The sequence below is a fragment of the Lottia gigantea genome (genome assembly GCF_000327385.1).
Source record: "Lottia gigantea unplaced genomic scaffold LOTGIsca_23, whole genome shotgun sequence".
Taxonomy (NCBI): Eukaryota; Metazoa; Mollusca; class Gastropoda; family Lottiidae; genus Lottia; species Lottia gigantea.
This window is the reverse complement of record NW_008708645.1, coordinates 2659371-2678593: the sequence shown is the minus strand read 5'-3', so window position 1 is coordinate 2678593 and position 19223 is coordinate 2659371. Positions and strand designations below refer to the sequence as shown.

Genomic DNA, 19223 nt, shown 5'->3' with positions numbered 1-19223 from the left:
TATAAACTAAATAGTACGTGTATTTCACGACAGTACTGAGTTACATTGATATATTTAGATAGTATTACGCCAATCTATTCCTAATACACTTCAAAACAATGTTCAAAGAAATAAACTCACCCCTATACTTGGGGAACATCATTGCGTTGCTGGATTACACTTATAGACACTTTTCACTAATTGTAAAGTCACTATTTCAGACACAAAAGTCAAAGGTTTTCACACTTGTTAAAATCATGCTTGTTTACTATTAGGTTATAGAGATTCCCCCTTCGTATGACGTAATTTCCTGCTAGGTAATGTATTACCCGTTTTGGGGCCATACCATTTTGTTACAGGGGATATTGTATTCCTTCAGCTATATATTGTATTGTAGCGATAAACGCGTGCAATCCAATCACCCCTCTTCAACAATTTTGTCGGATATTACGCTATCTAATTGATCCCCCTTAAGCGAATTGTTTATATTAGTGTATTTCAGCAACGCATTGAGAACTCTCTTATAATCCAATGGGTTACGCAATAAACAATAGAGAAATTTCAATAGGACAATTGCAACTTTATTCTTTTTCTTTGGTGAACAGCCTTCAGATTTTTCCAGCCCATAGACCTCAATTCTCTAGTACATCCCCCCCCCCCCCCGATTTCGATATCCTGAGGGATATTCCGTTAAAATGTCGTTTGAGGTGAACAGACAGTCTCTTGTAAACAAAGTGCTTTCAATCTTGTGCTATATCTAAATATGACGTCCTCAATGGTACATTGCTTCTTATATTTCTGCTTGGCAGTGTTTCATGGTTTATATGTTTCCAGTAGTGTTAATCGAAGCGAATTGCCTTTTGTCAATGGTGCAAGATGTTTACATTATGAAGAAATCATGCGAATGAAAAGAAAATCTTTCTACATCATCCAACCATGTTATAGTTTATTTATTAAAATATTGCCACTGAATATATTATTTATCACAATTCATTTTATTTTCAATTAACAAACAAATTAATCAACAAAGTTTAGGAATTGGGAATTGAAACATATAAGAGTCGTAACATTTTTGCATTATGGCAATTTAAAACTGACGCTTTGAGGTCTTATAGGACTTATCACGAAGAAAGAACCATGAGATATAACAGATGAGGAAATAAACAGCAAAATAACAATCCTTGAGCAATTTGCAAGCGATACTTCCAAAATCAAGGACGCATTCCTATTGCACATCATTGTTGCTTTCAAAGTCAATAGAAGAAACCTTTTCAACAGCTATATTACAGAGATTCGAGACATTCAACATAATATAACGAAATATACACATCTGTGGCAAACGGTATCTAAATATCTTAACAACAAAAGGGAAAGTAAATTCAGATGAATACATCTAAATATTTTTCAGATATACATCCAAATATTTTTTAGATATACTTGTTCATTGTTCGTCGAATATTTGTCTATATTATATAATTATATCAAATAATATTCAGATGAATATATCAAAATTGAATTCAGATATACATCAAAATAATATTCAGATAAATAGATCAAAATAATATTTAGATTACTACATAAATCAATATTCAGATAAACATCCAACTTATATTCAGATATACATAGAAATAATATTCAGATATACATAGAAATAATATTCAGATAAATGCATCTAAATAACATTCAGATATATATATCAACTCATAATAATATTCAGAAATAACAAATAAGATTTGAAATAACCACTTTGTGAGTCTAGTTATTCGAAATTTGATCAAAATGTTGCACAAAGAAAGTTGATGCCGCCCTTTAAGATACATTGTCAAGAAAATAGGATAGATAATATTCTAACTGCATTGTGTTTTTATTCTGCACTTCGTTTGATAAGTCCCATACCTAGTGAATCTACAGGTCGTTTATTCAAAGCATCATTACGTTTAATTAAACCCATACCAAGCGCATCAATGGGTCGCTTGTGGAATAGACGGTTCTTATTAGGTTGGAAACGTTTCATTAAGCCCATTCCTAAAGGATCAACCGGTCTCTTCATGACATTGTCACCACCATCTCTCTTGATTAAACCCATACCTAAAAGTAGAAATAATACGTTATGCTGTTAAAGCAGCTGATACCAAGAGGCATTCAACTGAGAAAATAATACCTCATACACCATTTCAGCTTCATTTAGCCGGAGGAAGGAAGGAACGAACATCATAAGGTGCTAAAAGAGAGGGTATGGACGAAGATCGTTGCGGTGTACGATGCAGAATAACCGCACAATAGAAAAGAGAATCTTGTTCGGACCAGTACTATGTTACAGCCGTAACAGTAATCCAGCTCCGTACTTGTCTAATCGCATCTTTAGTCCGCCATCCTGAACGCATTCTTTGCTCCATACCGAAAGAACGCAACTATGGTCAATGTAAAGAGTCTTCAAGTCCTTATCAATAAAACATTTCTAATCTAGAATGCGGGGGTTGGCAATTTAAACCTGGGGAGCAAGGGTTAGCAAGTTCATCCACTATGAAATTATTGTCTTGTTAATGTTCTTGATATTTGTTGTCGTAATCCTGCAGATAACAAATTATCTGAGAAAAATAGAGTAATAACTGGTAGTAACGTGACTAAATGCAATCGAACCGATTTTTGTTTTTCTTATTTTTCATGGGTAATCCTAGTATATTTCAAATTATACGTTTTTACTTTTACTTGGGGGAATTCCGTTTATTTTACTTATTGTTAAGAAAGCAGTTCTTGGTGTTGAGCTTTGCTCATTATTTTTTAGTTTTCGAAACCATCAAATGAAGTACGGACCGGTTTCTTTACAATTTTGCGTTCACGTACAACACAACTTTGAAATGTTTACGTAAACCTTTTAAATAGTTTTTTGCGTTCTAATAATTATCGACAAGATAACTTTACAAATCTACTCAAAAAAAATCAGACTACCACTTTAAGGCAGAATAAATTTCATCTTAACTTTAAATTTTGGTATCAGATTAGAAGTGATGTTGTTCTCATGTTTGTCAACCTAAATATTACTTTTAGATTGGTCCAAACCGTTCCCCCTGTGATTTACTGTACGTCAGAAGAGCTTACACGTACACAGCTTCGTGCGGAATATTCACTTAGTCAAATTACCATCTCCTACTATCCCATATCATGACATAGAAATAACCTCCACCTTCTTACAATAACGAAATGGATTTGGTATGACCATAAACTTTTAAAATTTCATTCGCCTTTCTTTTTTCTGAACTACTTAACAAAAGGTGGTCGTATTTTGTAGTTGCCTCTGCTGGCAGCCCCCCCGTCCGGTGAGACATTTTTCTGAGTTTTTACAGCTGGTTATGATGAAACTTGGTAAAGATATATTGAATGAGTAAATCGCAAAAGTTCTGAAAAGAAATTCTGACTGAAAGGAAAGAAATGAAAAGAAATTTGACTTCCTAAGTGACCGTCTAAATTGATCCTGGGGGAGAAAAGAAATTGCAACTGCTGACGTGGGTTATATAACTTTTTTGCAGATTTAAAGGGACATGTACGCCTTTTTTATTGACCAATCATACCATGTCTAAGAAACAAGATTTTTTTTAAGCTAAGCCAATCAGAAATAGTGTTCACAGCGCAACGTCGAAATTTGAGCCTTCAAATCCATGTGTGTCCAGAATTATCCGCTTTTGAAAGTTAAAAAGACGAGTCGTTTTTTCTTGAGACATTGAATATAGAAAATTCATCTATAGAAATAGGAAAAGAAATTCTTAGTTTGAGATATTTTTGAAGGAATTTTGCGATTTTCGTACATTTCTCGTACTTCTGAAGACTATTTACATATATTAAAGACTCAAATCAACACCAAAAATGGCGCATATGTCCCTTTAATATTAAGGAATTCTAAATTTAACATCGATGAATAGCAATTTCTTTACATGGAACAAATCTACCGTGTTGACGTATGTTTCCATGGTTGACAACCTATCATATCAGCCACTGCTTACTACATGCTATCATTGCAATGATTACAAATGAAATACACCAGATGGTACATAATGGTAATAATTCCTATAACCTCGTCATTATTTATTCTTAATTAACATGTTTGATGAGTTAGAGGAGATCGTCAAAACCCTGGAGTTTCAACATTGACCTTTCAACAGAATTTGATTTCCAACTCGACAAGGTTTTAAATAAATAAATCATGGGTCAAGTGACTCTAGAGATCATCAAATCATGTTAATTAAACTATGTTATTCTCAGCTTATTTCTAATGTAAATCCATCATTGATTTTCTTATAGATATATGTGTTCTTAAGGAATTAATTAATATAGTTTTCGTATTAGCTTAGTTGTTATTGATACAGTTTTGAAGGTGACTGGCAATGCGCTTGAAAAATGTGGTATTCGCACAATCAATTCAAGAATAATATCGATTTTTTAACAGTGAAGTTTCGTAAGGCAATATCTTGGACATGATCTGCGCTCGTTTGTTAAACCTTAGTGTTATTAATAAAGAAGGGTTCGATTGGTCGTTTAGCGACTTAGTGTATCTTATCGGATCCGTAACATTCGACATGAAGCAAATCGCTTTTATCAAGAAAACTGCAGAAATCTGGATGGTCGCAAATTATCATTTAATTGTTTCAACTTCAATATGCATATTAAATATGCACCACACCCACCGAAAAAAAAAACAAATTCTTTGGAGTTCTTTGAAAAGTAGGTATGTCATTAACTTTGATTAAGTCAGAAAGCTGACGCAAATAACTTTAAAAAATTTAAAAAACAAGGCATCAATCATGATTTTTCTGTAAAAATAGATCAATCGCAAGGTAAAAATGGCAAGTAAATAATAAGAAATAATTCATTAAAAGTTGAATAAATCATAAGGTTGCGTGATTTGAATTTCACTAGAGTATGATCAACTTAAGTCAGCATGTAGTTTTATTAGGAATTTCCGATGACTTTTTATGTAGAATAGCTATGTCTTTATTGCATAGTTTTTTTTGTATATTCCACATATTTATTTTACCTATGCCAGTAATCTAATTAAAATTAGACCAATTTTCGTTTCTTTTTTTTTTTGTTATTAATTTCTATATTTAATATAGCCTTCTCTGAAGTTGCTATGGTAAAAATAAAAACTAATAAAAAACCAAAACGATAGTTGGGTCTAATTTTAATTAGATTAATATTCCAACACTTTGAAGACAACGTACGTACAAGTGTTTCTAAGCAGTAGTTTCATCAACTGTTTATAGACTAAGCAGCACCTATAAGGAACTAGAAATAGTTGAAATGCGTTCCGACAAATTTTTTACTAACGTATGCAAGATTTGATTTGCGGCCACTCTTTTCAACAGTCATTTATGCTCGGGTTTTTCGTAGCAAAATTTCGCTTAAGTTTACAAGAAAAAGAGGATTCAATTCAAACTTATTGTAGTTTCACGACCCTTAATGCAGGATTCAATTTAGTTTGAAATTTAGCAATTTGGAACACCAAATTTCAGTTTTGGCTCTTCAAGTTAAATTTTGATTCACAATATTTCTAAAAAATTTGGAAGCAATTCAAAATGAAGTAGTAATGTTGTAGACGTTAGTTCCTTTAGATTATAGAAACTTTTGAAAGTTGCCGTATGTTTATAAATTTAACAGAAAAATCTCACAAAATATATATAAATTGATTTGAATCGCAGATCGTCGTGATAAATTGTAATTTTGGGTATCAATATTGAAAATTTTAGATGGCAAAAAGGGCCATTTTGAATCGCAAGCTGCGACACAATATTTAAATAAAAGACTGCAGTAACGTGGAGGTATAGTAGCAACTATTCATTTAGAACTTCATTCAACGACATTTTTATGAGGGTAATTGGACACTGTAATGCCTTTATCAACCAATGCTCTTAATTCATTGAGCAAAATGGCTTATTATTAAAATGTAGCCTTAATAGTCAAGAAAAGTGTGAAATTGTGACAAATTGTGAGTTAACAAAAAAAAAGGTGAGTAACAATTGATGGTGAATGTTTAATCAATGACCAGTACCAAATGGCATGGTAGAAATATGCTGCATGATATTTAATAATGTGAAAACTTCTTTTGACAAGCATCTTGATTTAGTCAAGGGTGTTCGAGTCAGACATCCCTTACCTTTGATACGTCAATGTTTGTGGTGGAAATGAAAAGAAGGGCGTAGGGACTTGGATAGAAACATCGACCTGGTGTATCAATGGCAAAATGTCGTCTGGCAGACTCGAGCTCTTTGATAAATCAAAATGGCGGACAAAACCGTATCAAGTGAAGTGTTGTGAACTTTTACCTAAATTTCATGCAGTGATTGTGTTTTGAACTTATTTGACAACCATCCATTGTTACTCACCAAGTGAATCTATCGGTCTCTTATGGAAAACTTTGTTCGGGTACCTAAGATTCATAATACGTCGTCGTGCCATACCTAACATGTTGGACTTTTTGACCAGTCCCATGCCAACGGTGTCTAAGGACCTCTTGTCGCCGGTGTCTTTCTTTATTAGACCATAGCCTATATGATCCATGCTACGTTTTTCGTTGTACAAGCCAAGCTCATCGGCATCCGTAAGCTCGTCGCTTTTCTTAATTAAGCCCATACCTAAGCTATCCACTGGTCTTTTCTTTATTAAACCATAACCAAGCTCATCAACCGGTCGTTTGATCAAACCAAATCCTAATTCATCAACCGGTCGCTTTATCAAACCATAACCCAATTGGTCCATTTGTCGTTTTTTGATTAAACCATATCCCAAAGAATCAATTGGTCGCTTTTTGATTAAACCATATCCCAAAGAATCAACCGGTCGCTTTATTAAACCATATCCCAAAGAATCAATTGGTCGCTTTTTGATTAAACCATATCCCAAAGAATCAACCGGTCGCTTTATTAAACCATATCCCAAAGAATCAATTGGTCGCTTCTTGATCAGTCCATACCCAAGTTGATCAATGGGTTTTTTCACTAAACCGGATCCTAAAACATCTAAACCACGTTTATTGAAACCATCTTCTATAGAGTCTGATTTTTTGACTAAACCACTTCCAAGACGATCTAGACTTCTTTTGTCTTCCTGATGATTGTAAGCTTCACTAAACCTGGAAATATAAAGAATAAGAACATTAGCCAATAATATCTGGCGAATTTCGCAATTCCTCAAAAACATCCTTTAAAGGGTGAATCGATAATGATTTTAGATACATTTAACGGTTTGCGAGCATGTTTGTGTTGAGATTTGTGCAATTATTAAATTTGCTAGGAAAACCCGATGATCTTTCCTGAGAAGACAAACAATAGGCCTACTAGAACAACCAGGTATGTTTTAGGCTACTCTTTATGTTTAAAGAATAAAAGCTCATCAAGAATTTCAAAATAAACATTACTTCTTATTCAGTCGAAAGAGAACCATAGGTGAAAAAGCACTAATCAGTTAAGAGATCCTTGTCTCTCAAAGGACGATGGAAATTATTTCAACCCTGCTTGAAATGCCCCAATCGAATTAAAATTGAAAAAAAATAACGAAACGAAATTGTAATATTATTTTAATTAGATTGTTGATGCCCGAGAGCCGAAAAATGCTAAGTTGCTAGAATTGCAGACCGCTCTTCTTTCATTTTATTCTGTTGAAAATGAACTTCTATAGTTAAATAAGATATCAGTTAATATATTTTCAGACTTGACATTCCTGACAACGTGAAAATTTCCAGTGTAAAGAGACGGGATTTTCCAGTCTTCAATAGGTTAAGTGCCTCTTAGACAGGATCCAGAGGAGTCAAGTCCTTATCTAAACAAGGTAAATAAAAGACGAACTGTATTTGCTGAACATATTATTTTATCCTCGCTATTCAGACCACTTTTAAGCGAACTCGAGGGTGTTAAAAAGTCTTAAATCAATGAAAGAGAATTAATGGAGACGTATCAAGACGTAGAAATGAAGTTTTTGTAGCTGGAGCACCAATCCGAGTGGTTAACTAAAAACCTACTTTAATGCGTTTTCTATTAAGGTATGGCAATTGAAATCAGTCTCATAATTCAAAAGGACGTCTGTTATCGATTGATGTCCGCCACAGGGCAAAATTCTTAATGGTGTTTTTGTGTGTAAAAGTAAACATATCAAAAACTTCCTCAATCGCCATTGTAAATAATGATAAGTGCTGAAAAGAGTTTTTCCGATGAAGTCCACCTTTTCAAGCCTTCTAAAGTTTTAGTGACCTTTGCGTTAGGCTGTAACAGACGTACTTATTTGGCTTGCCAAGTATTAAATTGACATCGGCAAAACCACGTCAACCGGAAGTAAATATGGCGCGAAAATCTGAACTTACTTATATTACGGATTACTAAACATCGGAACGAAACTATTGAATTTGAGGGAATGTTCGGTGTTATGAAATTCTCCATAATATGGACATCACAGAATAATTTTCAAATAGTTTCGTTTCGATATAGAACATTTAGTAATCCGTAATATACGTAATTTCAGATTTTGCGTTTGAATTTGAGGGACAGGTTCCGTATTATGGAGTTTCACTTCCGGTGGTGCGTTTGGTCGGTTTGGATTTTATAACTATTATCTTATTGGAAAAGAATGTCACCTTGCAATGAAATGTCTTCTTTATATTTGACTCGTCCAATTAAATAAGCGTATTTATAATGACAATATTTAATATTGCCCAGTCGTAATGAGTATTGTTTTTGTAACGTATAAAAACCAACTGGAAGAAAGAGAATCAATCATTCAAGTTGGTTTCTTTAAACAAGTTTTTAACCAAACTCTAGCTGTCTGTTATATTAAATTTTAATAATTAAATATTTCAACTTGTGGCGAAAACATATTAGCTCAACATCACAAGACTAACGCTTAATGTAACTACCGTTTGAGTTCTTAGTTGGTATCAAGCACTATGAAAAACTCAAAGAGCTGTAGGCGGCTACCTATAGTCCCAGCTGTGACCTACAGTTCTTTTCAAAATACAAATCCGTCACAATAGGATAAATACTTTGAAATAGGGACAGTTCCGGATTGTTACATTATATTCCGAAGTAGAAAGTACGATATTACGACCTCATTAAAGAAAATAATTTCCAGCTAGCTGTAGTAATTTTCAGATTTCAAATCCCACGTCTTATACGACTACAATAAGACGAATACGAGCTGTTTGAACAGCGGAAGTGACGACAGTTCAGGTTCTTTATTTGGATTCTTATTTGTTATAGAACAACGTTATTTGCGTTATCAATTAACTTTAGACTATCCTGTTACATTTCAGAAAGTAAATTCCACGCCCGGTACCTCATCATTAATGAAGTAATTACAGGCGATCCACAAGTTGAATTTTTATTTTGAAAATTGATACGAGTTACTTGGGTTAGTTGATCGCCTTTACCTTTTGACTGTTATAAAACTTTGCTAAAAGCTGGAGTAAATATAAAACTTTGCTAAAAGCTTGAGTAAATATAAAACTTTACTCAAAGCTTCAATAAATATAAAACTTTGCTAGCAGCTTAAGTAAATATAAAACTTTGCTAGTAGCTTAAGTAAATATAAACTTTGCTAACAGCTTAAGTAAATATAAAACTTTGCTAGCAGCTTAAGTAAATATAAAACTTTGCTAACAGCTTAAGTAAATATAAAACTTTGCTAGCAGCTTAAGTAAATATAAACTTTGCTAACAGCTTAAGTAAATATAAACTTTGCTAGCAGCTTAAGTAAATATAAAACTTTGCTAGCAGCTTAAGTAAATATAAAACTTTGCTAGCAGCTTAAGTAAATACAAACTTTGCTAGCAGCTTAAGTAAATATTAACTTTGCTAGTAGCTTAAGTAAATATAAACTTTGCTAAAAGCTTGAGTAAAAATAAAAATGCTATTATATCTCAGGTGTATTGATCATATTGATCAATGATAACTTCAGATCAAATATAAATACTTGAAACATTGGAAAACAACAGTATTGACATTGGCCAGGCTTAAAGGGATTGTAAAGAGGATTTCTAATTTTTTTATGTTTATAGGGGACACTGATAGGATCAATGTGACCATTCCAAATTTCAATCAGGCGTCTGTGATTCCTGCAATTCCACTAAAACTAAGTTTTTGATGAATTCACCCACATAAACTTTGCTTGTACCTTTGTTGCGGTGACGTTATAAAACACTTAGTTTTAGTAGAATTGTTAGAATCACAGACATCTGATTGAAAATTGAAATGGTGCAAATTGATGCTATCATTGTCCCCGATACACATACAACATTTCGAAAACCTCTTAAAGATGGGTTCCCTTATTTTCATTTATGAAAATGAAAATGCTAATACTTGTATGAATAGAAAGTAGAGGTGTTCTAGATGACTTGGAAAAATACCAGTTTGTCTCACATGTCCACAATTAATTCATAATTATCTAAATTAGAAGAGAATTATGAGCAGAATTTCAATGAGTGACCGATCAAGAAAGGTCAAAAAGTATTTCTTTGTTTATCCAGACTGTACATACATGGACATTTATGTTTGGTTAAAACTCTTATTTATATGCAATAAGAACATAATGAGATGATTAAGAGTACATGATAGTTTGCTTAATTTGACACTAAAAAATAAGGAAAACCATCTTTAGGTATTTATGCTTCATTACAAACCATTCCCAGACGTTGTCTTCACAGTCAGAAAGACACCAATGATTAAAAATGAAAGTAACTCGTCAACCAAATTACGATAAATCTTAAGTAACACTGACACTTTATTTTTGCCTCGCAATGCCTCTCACTTGATGGTGGCAAGGCTGGCCAATTCGGTGACATCTCTGTCATTGCGAAGATAACGTGCAAGTGTCGGGGTTGCTTTAGGACACTATTTGTCACAATCATCGTCCTAAAGAATTTATTATTATTCTAATTTAATTCAAGTAAATTAAAGGTCGATCTTAATTTGTTTAAAGACTGTAAAATGATAATAATGATTGAAAATGAAATCTATAGTAACTCGTCAACTCGCGATAAGTCTTAGGATACTTATTGGTCACAGTCGGCGTCTTAAAGAACTGTATTATAGAAACTCTTCGCAGTGCAATTGACTTAAAAGTCGATCTTAATTTGCTTACAGACTGAAGAAATGTTTTTCTGATGTTGACGTTTCCCACGACTCACAGAAGAGCAGACTAGAATGGTAAATAAAGTAAACAAAGTTGGGCAACTGTGACGAATGTGGCTTCAAGATGGTTGCCAATCTCAAATAAAAGGACAAGTTAATGAAATCGGCTGATGGCTGCTAATGACTTTCTGGTCACGCATGGAGGTTTTCATTATCCTCAACCTTCAGCGATTATTGCTTCTGTTATTGACTCAACAATCACATTGGAGTCGGACTTCGTTACCGCAAACTACTCCCTGGGGAGGACTTCGATTACTCTCTAGAATTCCAGATTCACATTCATTTCAATTATTTACCTTCAAATATATTTTCAAGTCTACTGTAGATGAAAAGAGTTTTTTTCCGCGACATTTAATTCATTTAGTTCGCTCGAATCGTTCGTCAAAATGTTGAATTAAACGTTTTCCAATTTTAACGACCCGAGCGAAGAAAATTGAAAAATAAAAACTCTCCTAAATGACCCTCGGGGTCCGTGTTGTAACTTCTATAAATTCGTTATGTCTCCAGTAGCAAAAAAATGAGAGTTCATTTTTGTCATGCGCCAGCAGCTGAAACGTTGTATTTATCGAAAAAATATTGACTAAAGGATCCTCGGGAGTCTCTGTTGTAACTTCCATCAACTTCATTTTGACTTCATTATGACTTCATTTTTGGAGTTCTGTGACTTCAGTTGCTCATAAAAGAAACTAATTTTTGTCGAAGTGTCTGGGACAGAATCAACGCATGTGTCGAAACATTATAATGAACTGAAACCTGGGGTCGATTTACTGAAATATGATGTCGATAAACTAAACAATAAAGATATAGAAATATGAAGTCAGTTAACAGAAATATAAAGTTACTTAACAGAAATATGAAGTTACTTAACAGAAATATGAAGTTACTTAACAGAAATATAAAGTTACTTAACAGAAATATAAAGTTACTTAACAGAAATATGAAGTTACTTAACAGAAATATGAAGTTACTTAACAGAAATACGAAATCCTTTAACACAAATATGAAGTTAGTTAACAGAAATATAAAGTTACTTAACAGAAATATAAAGTTACTTAACAGAAATATAAAGTTACTTAACAGAAATATGTAGTAACTTAACAGAAATATGTAGTAACTTAAAAGAAATATAAAGTTACATAACAGAAATACGAAATCCTTTAACACAAATATGAAGTTAGTTCACAGAAATATGAAGGTCCATATGAAATGTTCATTTGCTGCTACTAATATACTGCCAAAATTTTATTTTGGATTTCGAGTTTCGTTTTGCAGTTCAGATCGTTTGAAGTCTGGGGCTTTTATCTATACGAAGTCCAGGAACAGAAAAACAAAGTTCAATAACTTAAAAAAAAAACTTACGGAATTGCATCTCATAATCTCAAAAATACATCATATTCATCTGAATAATCTAATTCTTCTTTCAGTCTGAATTTTTTTATTCTGTTTCGGACAAAACGGAAGGCATTATTTTGCAGTGTGATTAACATATGGACTTGACTCGTCATGTTTCCCTTCAAGCTGTTAATTTGATTTTTCTTTTCAAGTTTTTAGAGACTAATTACTGAGAATAGTGGAAACCATTCAACAAGAAAGTGAGAAGGACAGAGAAAAGATGAACTAATTAATCAAGCTGAAACAACTTTGACGAAAATCGAGAATGTAATCAACCTTCAAACGTCTTATTTAGAAATATTTTGGACATAAAATATGTCAAATATGCGGTGAACGGAATTCTTAATAAAGCGATTTTTACCACTAAACTATTAAAGCAGAGAATTTATTGAGAAGAGTGTTATAAATGACAAGCTATTCCCTCGGTACTCGATCACTGTTAGAAATACGACATCCCAAGTCAACTTAAAGAGACTTAGTATGCAAATCTATAAATTTTCCACGAAATCTGATCTTGATTCAGTTCGTTAATAAAATCGGTAAGTATTGTCCGGAAATGTCTTTAATGTGATACATCAACTAAAACTGATATAAATGGACGATATCGCTAGTTAGATAGATACATAATAGTTGACGACAAGTACCAGTGTCCCCTTTTAAGATCGTGGTATTGAATGTGGAATCGTTGAGTTCAAGGGTCTCCTTTAGTTGATAGTAATCGCCCCTTCGAAGCACGAAGCATGGTGGGGGGGGGGGGGTGCTTTTTGATATGCTGGAAGCTAGATGAGACTTTAAAGTTGAATTTTCTGCAATCATATTACCGAAATATTTTTATTTCGCGCGAAATCATAAAGTTTTTACAAAATTTGTTATAGTTACTAGGTCTCCGGCAAATTGACAAACTTGAAAACTTGTTATGCAACGTCTTGGGTGAAAAATTATAAAACTATTCTTTTGGCGAAAAACATCATATTTTTCGCACCTTCTTGTTATGTTCTTAATAGAATCAAATGTTTCATCATATTGAAATTATTCTTGACTGCATGTCGTCCTTGAAACCAGGATTAATTTGTAGGCAATGTTCTCGAAAGCAGCATAAATTATAAACATGTCGTCAAATCTGACAGAATATGTTATATGAGAATACCCATATGGATTGTTAGTTTCCCTAGTTTACCATCGCCTGGTACCTTTCCCTGGCGATTACCAAAATTCATGAAGCAACTAGTTCGACGTAAGGTTTTCAAAAACAACAAATTATAATGGGCATTGTACAGACACGGAACCAACTTTCGATAACTCTGACATTTTGCTTCAAACGGAGAGAAACGCAATATTAATTAGATCGCAGAATGATTGAATGCTTTATGTCGATTTCGGATTTCCTGACATTTTTTTGCGTAAAGTAATTTTTATAAACCTTCAGAAAGATGTCGCTATAGACAAAAAACCAAAGTTGAAGTGTAAAATTTTGGTGATGCGTGTGCACTAGTTGAGGTGCAAGATTTATTCAATTCAGGCCATCTGAAATCCTTTGGTTTCTGGGGGAAGGAGAGGGAGGGGGGGGGGGGGGGTGCCCTGACAGACACCGGGACTCAAGGGGCTTTGGCCACATCCTCAAACAAATTCTAGATACGTCCCTGCCTGCAACATACTCCGAAACTGTGAATTCGCGATTGACATACATACATCAAACTTAAGAGGATATGACCAGCAATGAGACTTTTCCTGCCAAGTATTAAGCATAAGCATTTTGTCTGTGAACTACCATGATCGAACATGGCTGAGAATTGGTAACATGGTTGGTTCAATACAGCATGTCAACACGGTGTGATGCTTTGATTCAGTGGAAGCAAATAATCTGCAGCTAATATTGATAGACAGATGAAAACAGACTATTTACAAATAAATCATATACCATTGGTTTTACGTTAAGTAAATGGCAATGGTTATTTAGAAGGTCGAATTGTCGTTAGACACAGATCTAATCGTCTAATCAAATAACACTCTATCGATATCTTATTGAAGACGATATTGATATCCTTTAGAAGGGTCGTAGAAGAATATCTCTTGAAATAGAGGACATGTAACAATATAGCAATATAACCAATTAACTTTCTATTGATTGCAATGATGTTAATTTGTTCAGGGCTAATGATGACCGTCAATAGGTCAACGTAGACACATAAATCATATAACTATCACATGAACGGTCAATATGACTAGGATTTACAATGGACTGTCCATAAAGATTTTATATAATAACTTCAGACAACGGCTGGCCACAATATTGGCTGACATGAGAGTAAGATGGCATAGAAAATACAAGTGGTCTGTGGTCTTGCCAAACTTTATGCATTATCAAAATTTGATTTGATGAAGCAATTCCTTCCAGGATCGCCCGTGTTGATTGGCAATTGACATTTATACTCATCATATCCCAGCGTCGTACACTCGACAAATTAATCGCTTACAGTGAGATCGCTTACAGCTAGTGGCCGAAAAACAGATCTACTTTTACTGAAAAAAATAGATAAAAGCAACTAAATGCCAACTGTCAAATAAAACTAATGTCGACTAACGGTAGTTGAAAATGCAGTTATTTTCAGATTCAGAATGATCAGGTTTAAGCCTCCTTCCAAATTTACTAGACATTTCTATCAAAGGTTCAAAGTCCAAAGTTGGTGTACACATGTGCCTGCATATTGTTTATCCTATTTCCGTGTGTATCAAACTTCTATTTAAAAAAACACTAAATTTTCGGTCAAAGAAAGTTGAAAAAGCGGTAATGGTTGAGGGTTCTTATATTAATTCTTCGTTTTCCTTACAATCTTCAGTGAGAACAAAATTCCATCATACATCGTAACTCTAACAGACTGAATTAAAATACATTAGATTATAGGTTTAGTTTATTGTGTTGTTTTATCGAAGCCTAAGACGTCTATTTGAAAATGTTATTTGTCATCGTGCTTGTCTTCGCAATATAATTGAATCTAAATGAATTATGTTTAAGCTTGGATTTCTGATCATTTTCTTGATCGGATTAGATAATTGGTATGAACACTTCAAGGGCATTAATCTTAAAGATCGACAGTCCGGGAAGTACAATTTGTTAACGCTTTAGAAATACATTGTGTTACTTCAAATATATAACATGATAATATCAATGAAAATATCCTCTGAGCAAAAATACTGCGGCGTACTATTTGTGAAACATTGTGGACAAAAAGAAGTTTCATTATCTTATTTAAAACTGCGAAAGTCGTGATTGAAAAAAAAGCAACGAATTAAATTGTTCACTAATTGTGATATTTTAGGACTGACTTTAAGCAAATCAAAAATGAAGCTTGTAGCTTTTGATCACCGTTGTTGTCGCATTTTGACAAATGTAAATATACACATCTTTGGCTACACGCCTCTTCTCTTTCGATTTCCAATTGTTAGGTGATCTAACGAACCTAAAAAATGCCCATTGGGGCCCGCCTTATCAATTCATCTGAAAGATATGTGAAATGGAAAGCTGAGTTGAGGTCCTCGCCATAAAAACACACCTTTCAGATAATTTGAATATAGTTGATAATGATCATAATTCTACAGAATCAATAATTTAATTAGCTCATCTTTTGATAAATCGATGGAAAAGATAACTTATCGATGACCCTTTTATAATATCTTAGAATAGAAGTGTCGGCAAATATTTCACACAATTTTGTTTCTGAAACACACACCTTATTCGGGTGGGAACATAAAAAAATCCCTTCTTTGAAATAACTTGCCACAATTTTTATCAAGAGACGATGAACACGATAGTCCTTTACTGTGGAACTTTTAACATAGATTTCTACAGTGATACGATCTAAGTACATTTACCTCGGATGAACTTTTTGGCGCTTTAAACCAACACGGCATTAGACAGACTGCATTAGGAGCAAACGAAGATCTGTTATTATGTCAACCTTTCAGGAACCACAAATCAAGCTATTTCTTTGAGCAATGTATAAAATTTAAAATTTAAGTTTGGAATGGAAGTTTTAAGGTCAAAAAATGTTGGCTTATGAAAAGAAACGGAAGGTGAAAGGGCCTTTACAGCTTGTTGTTTGAAAATTAGCGCCATCAGTACTTTGTATGGAGTTTTATGTCCTACTTTTCTGCACCTTTCGGACCACATCATGGAGTGTGCAATGAGGCAAATTTTGCCAGGACAGCGGCATTTGCCAACATTTGCCAACAGCCTGTAGCACACGGGACCTCGGTTTATTGTCCCATCCGACCGACGAAACACTTTTTCCATGTTAGCCCCTCTTACCTGTATCACTAAAGAGGGAGATCGGAGTAAAAAATCCAAAGATTTACCTCGACCTAACTTTGAAAAAAATTTCCAGACAGGGGAGTTTTTTTGTGTCAAAAGTTATGAATGTATATAACATAAATAAGTAAATAGAACAAGTAAAAGTGTTGAATGAAGAACGAGAAATATACAGAAATGAAAAAATTCTAAAAACTAGTTTGTGTTCGATCGAGAAACATCGTAATAATGTATTGAGGAATATTCTTCAACACAAATATTTTCATGTGATTTTTGTATTCAGTCAATGTTCTGAAAGACTTAGCAAACAGTTGCAAATAATTGACAACAATAGGCTGACTATAAATTTAAGACTAGATTTTGCGTCGATAAAGGTTACCTATTCGCGCTAACTATTTTGATGTAAAGGTTTAAAATGGGTGTATGTGTCGATTTATTTTACTGATATATTTAGAATTGTCTATGTCGTAACATTTTCACTATGTCAAGCTATTGCGACCTTCGGCGTATACCTTGACTCCAATAGCCGCCTTTCTTATGAAGTCTGTAAATGCAGTGATTTTATTAGATTATACGCTAGCGAATACAGCCAATCAGAGTCTAGACAGATGTTTGCATAAAGTTTGCAGTCTTTCTGTCGAAGGCTCTGATTTGCTTGTTCGCTGGCGTACAATCCAATCAAATCGCTGCATTCCGGGATACATGAAATGCGGCTATAGCTTGACAATGTGAAGATCTATGCCGAGTTAAAATTGAACAATGCAGTGAAAATGTTTTTGAAAAGAAGTCATATTTCACACGTTACACGCAAATTAGATTCATAAAACAAGGAAGATTTTTCCAAATTTACACATAAATTGACTTGTCTCTTTCTACCAAAAGAATACATGATTTTACAAAAAATTTGTTATTTTGAAGTTGGTGCATGCTACCCCTTTTAACAGGTAAGGTCGGGTTATCTGAATGCAGTTCTACATTAACTTTGAAGACATTCTTTGGAATAGGAGACTTAAGTAACCAAAGGAAAAGGCTATAAAAAAATTATGAAAATCTAGGTTGCTTTCATTAAGTACGAGGACAGACATATTAATTTGAAGTAGGTTTCTGTCTAATGAACTTGAGTAGACCAATTTACACAGATCAGAATGAGGATTTGAAAGTGATAGTCTGATCAGTGCCAGTAGAACTCAGTTATACGTCAGCTTAGAACAGCATTTGTCAAGCTTTACTATTAATAACATTACGTCCAGAACAGCAGTGAATGGAAAGACATGGTGAGAAAAGTGCTCTGTAGTGTCATGTTTCTTAGACCCTAACTGAAGTGGCTATATTAAAAACAAAAGCTAATAAAAGACGGAACGAAATTTTTTACAATTATGGTTAGTATAAAATTTTAACTAGTACTGGCTGTCTTTCTTGTTGCCTTAGACTAAGGGTTAAGGTTAAAACGACTACCCCGACGAAAACAACCCAGGTCATGTCATATGATAGTAAACAACCCTCATTTAAGTAGAAAAGATGTGCTGGATCACAAGGGGCCAGGGATCAATTATAAATAAGACATAAAGGTGCGGACGCACAAGCGATCTTAGTCGGAGAGTTTCAAGGACTGGCACGGGCACACGAGGAGACAAAAATCACCAGTCGGTCGTTTTCCACCTTATCGATAAGGTGCGGATCAGGCGATTGAAAGGAAAATGAATCTGATTGGATGATAACGGTCTGTCTTGCAGAAGATAAAACTATCGGAGACAATTATCAAACTTCTAGTCGCCGACAAAAAATCTCGGAGCAAGACCACTCGTGTGCTCGCACCTTAACTTAACGTGAGTAGATGGTCCTTGTTATGTGTCTTTTCTATGGAACCAGCCACGTAAATGCGCCGTTATCATGTTCATTATTTGCCAGGGTAAGCATCTAAAGAAATTGGCAGTTGATGAAAATCATCCATTCCTTGCAACAGTTTCAAGAACATTTTTAAAATTGAAGAAAAGTTCTCTGTATCTTGACAAAGAGTCAATCAACTTTATCGAAGAACATCGGAACTGTATGACATAGAAAACGCATATATGTATATGATATTCCTGGCAAATTCAATTATTTGATAGCCATCAGGTGATATCTTGGGAACTTTGTTTAGCATCTCCTGGATTGATTTCGATTGTTTTTCGTTTTTTTTGGTGCGAAATTTTTGCATAGAATGACAGTCTTTACCATTTCAAACTATTATGTATTGTATCTTGTGGACTTTGCTGCAAAAAAGGTAACTCTACGAAAGTTAAGGTATATTATATGGAAGCCAGCTGCGGACTAATAAATATACCAGTAACACAAGGAAATATACATTTAAAAGTTTCTATTAGAATTGCGACATCAGA

The 19223-nt window shown here is 33.9% G+C and overlaps 2 protein-coding genes across 2 annotated transcripts; one reads left to right on the top strand and one right to left on the bottom strand.

The window, feature by feature from the left end:
• Positions 1 to 1843: 1843 nt before the first annotated feature.
• Positions 1844 to 11498, bottom strand: LOTGIDRAFT_160158 (hypothetical protein; the record flags this gene model as incomplete). The annotated part of the gene is made up of 4 exons (XM_009055037.1): positions 1844 to 2067; positions 6357 to 7102; positions 10132 to 10192; positions 11444 to 11498. 4 exons carry the CDS (start codon positions 11496 to 11498, stop codon positions 1844 to 1846), a joined length of 1086 nt encoding a protein of 361 aa, XP_009053285.1.
• Positions 11499 to 11958: 460 nt separating this feature from the next.
• LOTGIDRAFT_116136 (hypothetical protein) lies at positions 11959 to 12237 on the top strand (the record flags this gene model as incomplete). Its single annotated transcript, XM_009055036.1, has 1 exon — positions 11959 to 12237. One exon carries the CDS (start codon positions 11959 to 11961, stop codon positions 12235 to 12237), a length of 279 nt encoding a protein of 92 aa, XP_009053284.1.
• Between the last annotated feature and the right edge of the window lie 6986 nt (positions 12238 to 19223).